This window comes from Puma concolor, chromosome B4 (assembly GCF_028749965.1).
Source record: "Puma concolor isolate L17-30 chromosome B4, mPumCon1.1.hap2, whole genome shotgun sequence".
Taxonomy (NCBI): Eukaryota; Metazoa; Chordata; class Mammalia; order Carnivora; family Felidae; genus Puma; species Puma concolor.
In genome coordinates this window covers 26,593,402-26,606,679 of record NC_141673.1, presented here as the reverse complement: position 1 = coordinate 26,606,679, position 13,278 = coordinate 26,593,402, and the positions used below count along the sequence as shown (strand labels likewise).

Genomic DNA, 13,278 nt, shown 5'->3' with positions numbered 1-13,278 from the left:
GTCTTGGTGATGATCCCTGATTTGTCCAACTCCACAGCGCTTTTCTTTATACTCTGCTACTAATTACTGGTATCACAGTAAGCACTGTGTTAAGTTTGTCTTCCCAAGTAGATTAGAAGCTTCTTAAGGGCAGGTACTGGTCGTCTTTGACTCTTTACATTCAGTGCCTGCCACAGTGCCTAGCTAAATACATTTACTGAATGAATGATCACAGGATTTGTGGGTTTCACTTACACTTGAAAAGTGCAAAAAAATCTCTGTAATATCTCAGTGTCAGCATCCTTCAAAATGATTCAGCCATTGATATGGCTATTCATGTCCTCAATACATTTAAAAATGTACCGGGACATTAGCCCTATCATTAACTCAGCTATCTTCCCTGAGTAGGAATTTTTAAACTTTTCCCACAATTTTTTATATTACAGCTATTACATAAAAACATTCAAACTGACAGGGAACTTTTGTGAAGTCAGACATCAGGGCCCCCAGCACTAATGACCATGTACTTCCTTGAGAATGCTAGAAGATCTTTAAAATCTAATAAAAGGGATAAGCAGAAAAATCCACCACCGCCAACTACTTACCACTTTCATTGTTACATAAAGGGCTCAATCAGACCTACAATCAAGTCTTTTATAAATGCCAAAATTCACTGGTGGGTGAAGATGAGAGCAAATGTTTTAATTCAGGCTTTTTACAACCATTAGTAATGAACTATGACTGAAATAAGTTCCGTTGTTACAGTAACTCAAAATCATGCAAAAATAATAATTTTAGCTCTTTTATGAGAGGAAGGCAGAATATATTAGCATTTAATTCGCCTGAAAAGAACAGTGACTCACCAGAACTATCTGGATAGCAGTCAGTCATTCAATCAACAACACTGATGAAGGCCCACTGCATGAAAAAGCTTGGTTACTAGGAGGTGGTGATAGTGCTGGAGGTTCAGCTACATTGTTACTATTATAAATTCCCCATGGTGTTTTACTCCTGGCCATGGATGCTTGTTTTTGTTTTCGTAGGAAGCACCAACTAATAAACTTCTCTATGCCAAGGATATCCCAACCTACAAAGAGGAAGTAAAATCTTATTACAAAGCAATCAGGGATTTGCCTCCATTGTCATCTTCGGAAATGGAAGAATTCTTAACTCAGGAATCTAAGGTATTGGTAGAAAGTAGAAATAAGATAACATTTGTTACTTCTGTCTTGAAAAGTCATTTCAGAATCTCTCAACAAGGCTTTCTTTCTTTAAGAAACATGAAAATGAATTTAATGAAGAAGTGGCCTTGACAGAAATTTACAAATACATCGTAAAATATTTTGATGAGGTAAGATTTTAAATAACATTTCAAAAAATTGATATGAATCAGTCGCCAGGATTTGGTTGTAAAGCATTCTACCGGTCTCAGGACAGCTCTGGCATCCCTAATGGCCAGAAAGGGAAGCCAGGGAGCCTGTCTGAGATGGGGGATCCTGGCACCAAGCCAGACCCTGCACGTGGCTGTCCCCTTACGGTTTTATCATGCTGCCCGCCTTTGGACCGGCCTGAATTTACATTTGAGTTCATGGGGTCTATAGCCACACTGACTCAATATAACTTTGATGAGTAAGTAGTGGTCCTATTAAATAGGGCCAGCTTATGCTTGATTGTAATCTGCTAAAATGAAAGCTAAGCTTGTTCAATTGCCTAGATTCTGTGTTCAACAGGTATATGAAAGTATAACATATTTCTAACTTAAGCAACTATTTCAATAAACCATTCTCCTTTATGATTAATTCTCCTTAATCTGGATTTTTTTCTTTGGGAATTCACACAGACACAGTCATCAGATGCGCTGTTTCCAAATATATGTTAATTCCCCCTTCCCTGATTCCCCCCCACTCAGTCATGCTGGGACAGGCTATCCATGTCACTGGTGAGAATAGCTCACCAATTCCATTTGCTACTTGAAGATCAAGTGAAGCGCTAAGGTAGGGTAGAGGCAATGAGTTCCTTAAACATGATAAGCATCCCTCTTTCCAGGGGCCAGGGGTTAGAAGGGAAGCACTGGGGAGGGGAGGAGGGGAGAGGAGGCACTACACTGCCCAGGAGGGGAGGGGAGGGGAGGGAAATATTCAACTCTGACCAGGATGCCCCTGCCTGCTGCATTTAAGAAGAAATACTTGCCTGCATGTTGGCTGCCCAGAATGCTTGCTGTGCTTGGAATGGCTGTGACATAATGCATAAACCAGGGCCTTGGAAGTCTGGCCCCATATTTGTAAGCAAATAGTTGGTATTTCTTGCTAGCTTCTATTTTAAGCCAAAGTGTTGTTGATCCTGTGATAATGACTTAGCAAAACAACTTGCAAAGTGAGTATGTAAATGATCGAAGAAAATGTTGGCATCTGTTTCATACAGATTTTTACCACTCACGGCATCAGGAATGCAAAAAAAAAAAAAAAAAAAAACCCCAAAAAATCGAAATCTAATGCTAAGATCACAATATCTAAAATAACTGTTCTAATTGTCAACAGATTCTAAATAAACTAGAAAGAGAACGAGGGCTGGAAGAAGCTCAGAAACAACTCTTGCATGTAAAAGTCTTATTTGATGAAAAGAAGAAATGCAAGTGGATGTAAGCACTCTGGGGACTGGCTTAATCTGGCAAAATTCTTCAGACGACTTGGGAGCAAAATGGCTACTTGAGCTACTCTGTGTCGTTACTTTTTAAAGTTTGCACATAGGTTCCACTTTGAGCACTGTCTTTTAGAGACGGAGGCACATGCACAGCTTTTAGAAAGCATACCAACCTTGTGCCTGTGCATATACCGTAGGAACCTTTCTGTAAATAGAGTTGAAGTGGTTGTTGCAAACAGCCTCCTTGTTTACAGAGAATACAGGGCCAGTAAGCAAGTGTCAGTATTGTAACTACATTCTCCACTTAAGCACAATGATGTAAGTGGTTTTGTTTGAAAACTACAGTTATGTAGCACTTGTGACTACACTGCACCTCTGCAGAAAGGGGACACTGCCAATGATCAAAAGGAAATGTGAACTGAGTCATTTGGAAACAAGGTGGAGGTGTTAGGGCAACCTCGAGGATTTGCAGCATTGAAACTTTCCCCAGTAGTTCTTGGAAAAGCTGACCGCAGAATTTGGTAGTGTGTACACTTAGCATTCGTGAGCGTGTGTGTGTTTTTAAACCAAAAACTGACAGTGTTGCAACATTGTTGAAAGGGCTCGTGTTTTTCAGTGGTCATGGACTGCACTCCATCAGACTCACCTCCGTTTCACTAAGGAGCTCTAAAGCAAGGAGAGTGAGGAGGCTTTATTTAAATGCAACAGCATTTTACTCACTTTGTCCTGATGTATGTTCCCTTTTTTTTCATTTTTTCATACTAAATGTATTTGATAGTGGACATGTTGGCTATTGTAAAAAAAAAAAAAAAAAAAAACATTATTTCTGTCTAAAACCTTGGATCAAAACTATCTGTAGAAGAGTAACTCACTCCCCTAATCCTACGTTTCTGTACTTAGTGTCTCCTTGCTTTAGATTTCTGGTGAACCCTGTGGTTATAAATACTTGTGTGTGATTTAAAAAAAAACAAAAAAAAAATTTTACATTTCATGAAATTGCTGTTCACACTGGAGTATTATATATGAATATATATATATTTGAGGCCCAAGGCCTGAAAAATATTAGTATACAACTTGGTATCTTAGTCTTACTATGTACTTTTTGAAAGTATTCCTCACGAGAGAAAGAATTCAAAATACTCATTTTACTCATGCCTTTCTTTTTAAAGAACTCCCTGTCCAGTTCTACCGTAGTCTTTTTATTGCTGATTTTTTATTCCTGAATTTTTGCTGCTCATGACCAATTTTAATACCACTGTGTTTTCCTATTAAAAGTAAAAAATGTGATTGGCAACCCTCAACTTTCCTTGTGGCACCTTTTACCCTTGGTGCTCCAAATCCCAGATTAAGGAAAGACATTTTTTCAAGTAGCAAATAAAACACTCATCATATAGTCCTTAAAATCATTTACCAACACTGTATGGGATATCAGGAGTTGAATGTGAATTTGTCTTTGAAAATGAAATTCTTGTTGCTCCTCAATATCTGGCAAAGAGTAAGAGGTGATACCTCAACAAACTGATCAAATAAGCAGTCACTGCCCTGATAGGTACCTTCCCAATCCCATCACTTTTGACCATTGTCGGTCCAATAGACACACCTCAAAAATACTACCAAATAGGTTACTTACAAGTATCAAGGTGAGAGGTCTGCTCCCCGCGTGAGGCTGCCTCAGTCTTGATGTGAAGGCGTTCGTAAGAGACTAACAGGAGGACAGTTGAGAGCCAAGGGTAGGAGAGTTGCCCAAAAGACTTCCCCTTCTTTAGGGTACAGAAATGCTATGAAAAGGATCAGCTACAGCTTTATCTACGTGTTTAGTAAATGCTACGTGAGGGTGTCCCTGTCCAGCTCTCTGGCACAAGAGTCCCGTGTGGAGCCTTACCTCCTCTTCCAGGGGCTATGCTGCTGGGAACTTTGGGCAAGTCACTTACCTCTTTGTGCCTCAATTTCTGTATAATATTTCTAACCTACCTCACTGAGGTGGTGTGAAGATTCACTAACGTATGTAGCGTGTTTGTCAATCCTCCAGTGAAAAGCACGATCTAGACCACATCTTGGATCACATTAGCCAAATACAGTAAATGGCCAAATTAGATGTGTGCTGAAGACAATCAGTCACTGGGTCTACATTAAACAGCAACCAGAGAAACAAATGGCAAACAATTTCTATTTTCAAGTTTCTTTGCATATTTTTTTGGTGCAAACAATTCATTTATAAACTTTTTTTTCTAACACTAGTGTCTACAGCAGCATTTAAAAATTAATTCTGTTACCTTTTCCGTATTAGGGATTTAAAGTCTATTTCTTATTGTATACCTGATTGAAGCTGTACTTGGAGATGAATGTTTTAAATGTCTATATCCAAAAATAAACATTTTGATGTAAAGGTGGCCTGTTTCTGTTTTCCTTCAAATGTTCTAGTTATTATAATAGATTTTTTAAATTCTAAGTGGCCCCATGGAAATTACTTTTCAGCAACAAGGTGCCACTGCGTCTGGGAATAAGCGGTTCTGTAATGCAGCAACTGACTCCAGTTTCTTTGACATGGTATTAGGCACTGCTCCTCCACTATCTACCTGGACCTTTGATCCTAAAGACTTCCAGATAATGAACATTCCACTTAGTTTGGAGGATTTGAGCTTTGCCTTGTTGATGTGAAGTTATTGCAGCAGACTTCCTTAAAAAGAGGTTAGGGACACACAGAGATAAGACATTTGTAATAATTAGGTTAGATCCCAAACAGTAGGAGGCAACACTACCGCTAAGGGACCCCAGTGGGTTCAAGTTTTACAATGAATGGCCCTTGTTTTACACAACAAATTAAATCATAGGATTTAATTATTTGTACTTTGTGGTTTTCAGTTAGAATAGAAAATAACATTGAGATTTTTCTACATTGCTAAATACCGAGTGTATGCTCAAAATTAAAAGACAATGTAGAAAAATATTTATTAAGTTCTTTAATTATATGCACACAGCTTTTAGAATGGTAGCATTGTATATTTACACGTCTTAACTTTTTTTTTTTTTTTTAAGTTATTTATTTTGAGAGAGAATCCCAAGCGGGCTCCACACTGTTACTACAGAGCCCAATGAAGAGCTCGAACTCACTAACAGTGAGATCACGACCCAAGCTGAAATCAAGAGTTGGACGCTTAACTGACAGAGCCACCAAGGCGTCCCGAAGTTTTGTTTTTTAATGCTGCCTTTAAACTTTTTTCTTTTTTTTCCAGAACGAGGTTTAGACCTCTTGTATACGGTAAACTGCAGAATGTTTACTGCCCGTTACTGCCAAGCATCTCAAAGTGGCAGAAGGAATCAAACATGGGCATATTCCAGGTAAAATGCCAAAAAAAAAAAAATTCAACAAGTGAAATTAATAAAGTAATTTAACAACTTGATTCTCTAATTTTTTTTTCTTTTCTAACATTCTCAAAAGAGTTGTCAATAAATAAACATCTCTGAAGGGGTTTTAATGTTTCACTTATCCTGGGTATAATCCTAAAGTCCTGACACTGATGCAATGTATCATGTAGCTGGTACCTTTTCTTGAGGCACAAATGTTCTGGCAAACAGGAATACAGTATCTAAATGCCACATACGTTAAAACTTCAAGCTTTATTGAGTCACAGTGATTTCATCCCTTTTGATCTTTTTTCCATGAACATCATTCCCCAGGAGATCCAAGTTCCTCTAGTTGCTTCCTTTGTGTTGTTTCTAGTTCTTCTAGTCTTTTGCGAAGTAGAGAGAGTTCCCTTTGATGCTGTTCCTCCTTAAAAGCACCAAAAATGAAAAACAAAACAAAAAAACCAGAAAAATAGCTGGAAAAAGAACTGTTAGGCAACAGCCTCGGTGCCTCTTTTACTCAGGCCCTAGAAGATCTGGCAAGGAAAGGATAACCATTTCAGCAATCTAAGAACACAGCAGTATGGGCTAGACTACTAACTAGTCCTTGTTTCTCTCCCACCTCAGGCTCTAGCCTTAAGCAAAACACAAAGTCTGTTCTCCTATCTAGGTGTAAAACTCACCAGGGAGTAAATTAGAAGAATACCAATTCAGGGCCCAGGCATACTCACTTGCCTACTTTCTAACAAGGCTGGAGTTTAATAGCAATTCATTATAAATAAAGCACTTGGTCTGAGATTCAATTCAGTGACTAAAATCTTTGGTGCTTACAATATTATCAAATATAATTACTTATTAACAGTTCATCTTTTGAAAACCATCCAATCAATTTGATTCCTTCACTATCTCAAGGACCTGATACAGTAGAACGAGCCCAGAATTTGGAATCAGATTTATATTTGATAGTCAACTCTGTCACTTATTACCTATGACCTTAGGTAAGTCACTTCCCCTCTGACTCAGCTTCCTTATCTATAAATTGGGAATCATAACACCCTTCCCTCAAAGTATTTTCCATTAGGATTAAATAAAATATCATATGGAAAATGCATAGTGCGGAGTATTAGTAAATGCTTAGTAGTAGTTGAGTGAGTCAAAGACCCATGGATTAAGTTTTTTCTTTTCAGTTGCCCAGTAGATTTCACTTCTAGCAACATCACTAAAGGACAGAATAGATTCAAATCCACTTTGTTTCTCCCACTAATTTCTATGGTAAAGAAAGATATGAATGTTTAACTCTGAATTTAAACAGGTAAAAATTAACAGAAATGTTAGTGACTTTTTTTCTGTAACATAAATGCTCATACCTGCATATGAGGAGGAAACGACAAGTCCATGCCTGGAACCATGGCTGATGACTGAACACTAAAAGGATTGATGGATGCTGTTGGAGGTATGTTAGGAACCAAAATTAAACTTCGAAATTCATTATGTCTTCTCTGTATGTCCTTTAGTCTTTTTTGAAGCCTTGTATATTCTTCAAATGGAACATTTTGTCTTAAAAAAGAAAGAAAGTGTTTCTGTTCTTTAATACAGTTATACTGTATTGAAAAACAGGATGATTCACAGAATATAATTTTAAATTGGAAGAAAAGGACTTCAAAATTCTAAGATTTATCTGTATATAATACATACATAAAATTCTATTTATCTAGAAAAGTAAACAGAAACATGACATCTTAATCACATGTATAACTGTTGGCATTGCAGGCTATCAATTCATTTTAAAGTTTTACTTGCCAATTAATCAAAGATTAAAAATCTTTTGATACTTTTACTTTCACTTGCACTCCACTCCCCCAACCCATGAATCCTGAAAGTGTGCCTTATTTTACAGAAGGAATCAAATAGGAATAGAGAAAATACTACGTTGAATCTTAGGACATTGCCGTTTTTATAGGTAAAATATGGTCAAATATATGAAATTTCATATTGTTCAACCTAATTTTTAAAACCGTTGCTAATGACAGGGATGAAGCTACCCACTTTAGGGAAAACTATTTGGATAAAAAAGGTAACTTTTCAGGCCCTTACATATCATCACCTTTTTGGACATGAATTTTCTGACCATCAACCACATCAGTAATAAAATATAGTCTTCAAAACCACTCAAAAGTCTAGATGATCTGTGCCATACTCACCCAATCTTGATAATATTTCAAAATTAATGGTTATAGAAGACGTAGCAAATTGAATTTTGTTTTAGAATGAATTTGGTGGCTTCTTACTTTGGAACACAGTATTATGAAATTGGCATGAACTCCACAATCTATAAACTTCAGGTGTTCTAAAAAAACAACTGTTCCCATTTGGCAATAATTACACTCAAGAATGTCCAGTGCACATTATAAAACATCAACAGCCAATTTCCATTACAGAAAAGTCTGACACTTTCTAAATGCTGAAAGGCTACCACTAAAATTAGCTGAACTTGTAAAAATTTTTTTGATTTATTTATTTATTTATTTATTTTTTATTTATTTTTTTTTTTTAAAGTTTATTTACTTATTTTGGGAGAGAGACAGAGGGAGGAAGAGAGAGAATCCCAAGCACGTTAGGCACTGTTGGTGCAGAGCCCAACACAGGGCTCAATCCCACAAACTGTGAGATCATGACCTGAGCCAAAACCAAGAGTCAGACACTTAACCGACTGAGCCACCCAGGCACCCCAAAAAGTTTTTATTAACTTCAATAGGCCCTACAATGCCACTACTACTGAGTCAATAAGGTAAATTGTCTCTGTTTAAAAAACGCTAATTATGCACATTATTAGCTATGTTTGTAACGTAAATGAAAATCCAGAATTTAGGCTCAATATGTTTTCACACCAAGAAATCAAAAATCTTGATTCACAGTTCTAGCCACATTTGGGAACTATGCAATGTTGCAACTATCTTGTTTCAGTATTAAGAACTCACACCACTCCTGGCTACCAAAGCCAGTGACCTTTCCTATGAGTCCCAACCATAACAAAATGCCTGGCATGTGTTTTGGTTTGAAGGGATATTCAGCCAGAAAAAAATAAATAAATGAATAACAAGGATAATGAACTGGGAATATAACAAAAAGTTTTAGAATTCTTTTAAATGTGGGGCGCCTGAGTGGCTCAGTTGGTTAAGCACCCGACTTCAGCTCAGGTCATGATCTCACGGCTTGTGGGTTCAAGCTCTGCATCAGGCTCTGTGCTGACAGCTCAGAACCCAGAGCCTGCTTCAGATTCTGTGTCCCTCTCTCGCTCTGCCCCTCCCCTACTCATTCTATGTCTGTCTCCCTCTCTCTCTCTCTCTCTCTCAAGAATAAACATTAAAAAAGAAAAAGAATTCTTTTAAACATATATATTTTCTTTATTTAGAGAGAGAGAGAGAGAGAGAGAGTGTATGTGAGCAGGGTAAAGGCAGAGAGAGAGGGAGAGAGAATCCCAATTAGGCCCTGTGTGCTGTCAGCATGGAGCCCGATGAGAGGCTTGAGCCCACGAACCATGAAATCATGACCTGAGCCAAAACCAAGAGGGTAACCCTCTTGCACTATTGGTGGGAATGCAAACTGGTACAGCCGCTCTAGAAAATAGTGTGGAGGTTCCTCAAAAGATTAAAAATAGCATTACCCTAACGACCCAGCAATAGCACTACTAAGAATTTATACAAAGGATAAAGGACTGCTGATTCATACGTGCACATGTACCCTAATGTTTACAGCAGCACTTTCAACAATAGCCAAATTATGGAAAGAGCTCAAATGTCCATCAACTGATGAATGGATAAAGAACACATGGTAAGTATATATAATGGAATACTACTCGGTGATGAAATATAATGAAATCTTGCCACTTGCAACAACATGGATGGAACTGGAAGGTATTATGCTAAGTGTAATAAGTCAGTCAGAGAAAGACAGACATCCTATGTTTTCACTCATATGTGGAATTTTAGAAACTTAACACCATAGGGGAAGGGAAGGAAAAATAAGTTACAAACAGAGAGGGAGGCAAACCATAAGAGTTTCTTAAATACAGAGAACAAACAAACTGAGGGTTGATGGGGGTGGGGAGTTGAGGGGGGGAGGCCAAGGAAAATGGAAGATGGGCATTGAGGAGGGTACTTGTTAGGATGAGCACTGGGTGTTGTATGTAAGTGATGAATCATGGGAATCTACTCCCAAAGCCAAGAAGACTACACTGTATACACACTGCATATTAGCTAACTTAATCATTAAAAAAAAAAAAAAAAAAAAGCCCAACATTGTTACTCTAGGGAATTGCAAATAAAATGACAATTAGTTACATGTTCAAAAAAAAAAAAAAACAAGAGTCGGATGCTTAACCAACTGAGCCACCTGGGCACCCCTAGACATATAGTTTGAAAGAAAACAAAGTGCATTATACTCAGAATCAAAGCTCTATAATATTAAAGTCACTACATGGGATATGCATTTATACAAACACAGTACCTATTTAACACCTGGTTTTCTGTTTCTAATTCTTCTCTCTTTGCCTCTAAGATTTCTACTTTCTCCTGCAGTCTCTTCAATTTGTTTTCATGAAGGGATTTTCTCTAGAAAAAAAGAAACAATATGGACAAGTACATTAATACAAAATCTCCTATTTGAACAAAATATAGAGAGAATGTTTTACTCAACAAGAAATTTTACTTAGAGATAAGTATTTTCAGTGAATACTAGAAGAAAAAAGATTGATAGGATTCTCATTGAAAATTGCAAAGATAATAAGCTTCAGATGTACAAATATGAATGCCAAACCAGAAAATGGGTATCAATAACTAAACTGCTGCAAATAAAGTATCTAAAAAAGGAAGGAGTCAAATTTTACTAATGAGCTTGCCTGTCACCTGATAAGGAATCACAAGTTCTTTATTTTCCCCAAAGATATGTGTTTTTAAAAAGAACTAAAAATTAAAAATTAAAAGCATGCTTACCATTGATAAATTGCTACCAAAGCAGCAAAAGATCAGAAAGCTTAGATTATGGATGCGTCTCAGTTTGAAAGTATGCCTTTTTAAATATTAAAAAGAAAAAAACTTAAACTTTACATAGGGAAAATTTTCTAATATGGAAAAATCAGTGTATAATGCAAAAGTAGTATATTAAAAAATTATTTTTTCATTTTTGTCAAGAGGCTATTTATTTTTTTTTTACAGGAAAATACATATAAATGTTGCAACTCACTTAGTAGCTATAGACCTTTCAGGTATGCACAGAATGTAAATATAGAGCAAAATGCGAAACCACAAGGCAAATGCTGATACTGTTACCTCATAGGTCAAGGGCATGGCCATACCACAAGTGCCCCTACCCTCCCTCCTTTCAATCTCTATTCCCTTCTGTCCTCTGAAAAGGTGACCAATTTACTTCTAAAGCTAATTTTGCCTATTTTTGAACTTCATCTGAACAGAATCATAGTCTTCTTCAACTGTTTTACAAATGGCTTTTCTTTCACTCAGATTGTGAGATTTACTCATGTTATTGCTTACAGGAATAGTTCATTGCCACATGTTGTATTGTACTTACGAATATCACATAGTTTAATATATCTACCCAGTCTACCACTGAGGGCCATCTGAGTTATTTCCAGTTGAGAAATAATACTGCACTGGGCATTCTTTCTCATGCTTCCCATTGCTTGCCATCCTCCAGCACCCTAAAAGGTTGCCTCCTGCCTCCCACTTTCTACCCTGGCAAAGGAACTACTCTTCCGTCCTTAACATAAGTATATACTTATATGTTTACAGGTAGTTTAGGACTCTGTCTATCCACCAATCTACCCATATCAAAAAAAAAAAAAAAAAAAAAAAAAGCAATCATACTATATACTCTTCTGCATATGGGTTTGTTTGTTCAATATGTTGTCTAATTGACTCAGCCATTTTATTGTATGGCACAGTTATTTTCCATTGTTATGTTGTCATCCATATTATAAATATACAACTTATCCATTCTCTTTTGATGAAAATTAGAGTTGTTTTAATTTTAATTTAATCTGAATAAAGTTTCTATGAACATTCCTAAACATGTTTTTGGTGGATATATGTACTCATTTCTCTTTAGTATATACTCAGGAGTGAGTCACAGCTTTAGTAAATACTGCTGGTTGTTGTTGTTGTTGTTTTTAAATTTTTTTAATGTTTATTTATTTTTGAGACAGAGAGAGACAGAGCATGAGCAGGGGGTGGTCTGAGAGAGAGAGGGAGACAGAGAATCCAAAGCAGGCTCCAGGCTCCAAGCTGTCAGCACAGAGCCCATCGCAGAGCTCGAACTCACGGACCGTGAGATCATGACCTGAGCCGAAGTCAGACACTTCACTGACTGAGCCACCCAGGGGCCCCAATACTGCCAGTTTTCTAAAGTGGTTCTATCAATTACATGCCCACCAGCAATATATGATACAGCCACTATGGAAAATAGTAGGGTGATTCCTCAAAAAATTAAAAATAGAACTACCATAGGACCTAGCAACTTATACACAATGGAATATGATTCAGTCATAAAAAAGAAATCTTGTTATCTGTGACAGTATGGATGGACCTTAAAGGCATAATGGCAAGCAGAGAAAGAAAAAATGCTGTATAACCTCACTTATCTGGAGAATCTAAACAAACACACAAGCAAATGAACAAGCTCAAAGACATAAAGAAGAACTTGAGGGGCACCTGTGTGGCTCAGTCAGTTGAGCGGCCAACTTCAGCTCAGGTCATGATCTCGCGGTCCATGAGTTCAAGCCCTGCGTCAGGCTCTGTGCTGACAGCTCAGAGCCTGGAACCTGCTTTGGATTCTGTGTAACCCCCTCTCTCTCTGCCCTTCCCCCACTCATGCTCTGTCTCACTCTGTCTCTCAAAAATAAATAAATGTTAAAACAAATAAAAAAAGAAAAAAGAAAAAAAAATTGGTGGTTGCCAAAGGCAGGACACAAGGGGTGGACAAAATGGGTGAAGGAAGTCAGGAGATAAAACCTTTAGTTATAAAGTTCCAGGGATGTAATGTACAACATGGTAACTATACTGTGTTGTGTATTTGGAAGTTGCTAAAAGAGTAAATCTTAAAAGATCTCATCATGAGGGAAAAAAAGGGTTTTTTTTTAAACATGTATGGCGATGGATATTAACTAGACTCATTTATTGTGATCATTCCACAATAGATAAAAACATCAAATCATTATGTTGTCCAGCTGAAGTTGACATGTATATGTCAATTATACTTCAAAAAAAAAGGTTGTTAAACGTTGTAATAGCCTAAGAAGGCAAG

General features: G+C 37.1%; 2 protein-coding genes across 12 annotated transcripts in view; one reads left to right on the top strand and one right to left on the bottom strand.

The window, feature by feature from the left end:
* Positions 1–5,005, top strand: part of PLXNC1 (plexin C1) — a 149,833-nt gene extending 144,828 nt beyond the window's left edge. For both annotated transcript variants that reach the window (XM_086712644.1, XM_086712643.1), the window contains 3 exons: positions 1,023–1,163; positions 1,256–1,330; positions 2,517–5,005. In XM_086712644.1, the coding sequence (XP_086568770.1) occupies positions 1,023–1,163; positions 1,256–1,330; positions 2,517–2,621 (321 nt within the window). In that variant the 3' untranslated portion in view covers positions 2,622–5,005. The remainder of the gene's footprint in view (positions 1–1,022; positions 1,164–1,255; positions 1,331–2,516) is intronic.
* A 1,213-nt stretch (positions 5,006–6,218) lies between these two features.
* CEP83 (centrosomal protein 83) overlaps positions 6,219–13,278 on the bottom strand; it is a 124,072-nt gene continuing 117,012 nt past the window's right edge. For all 10 annotated transcript variants that reach the window (XM_086712652.1, XM_086712645.1, XM_086712649.1 and 7 more), the window contains 3 exons: positions 10,471–10,574; positions 7,332–7,521; positions 6,219–6,391 (listed from right to left, as the gene is read on the bottom strand). In XM_086712652.1, the coding sequence (XP_086568778.1) occupies positions 6,287–6,391; positions 7,332–7,521; positions 10,471–10,574 (399 nt within the window). In that variant the 3' untranslated portion in view covers positions 6,219–6,286. The remainder of the gene's footprint in view (positions 6,392–7,331; positions 7,522–10,470; positions 10,575–13,278) is intronic.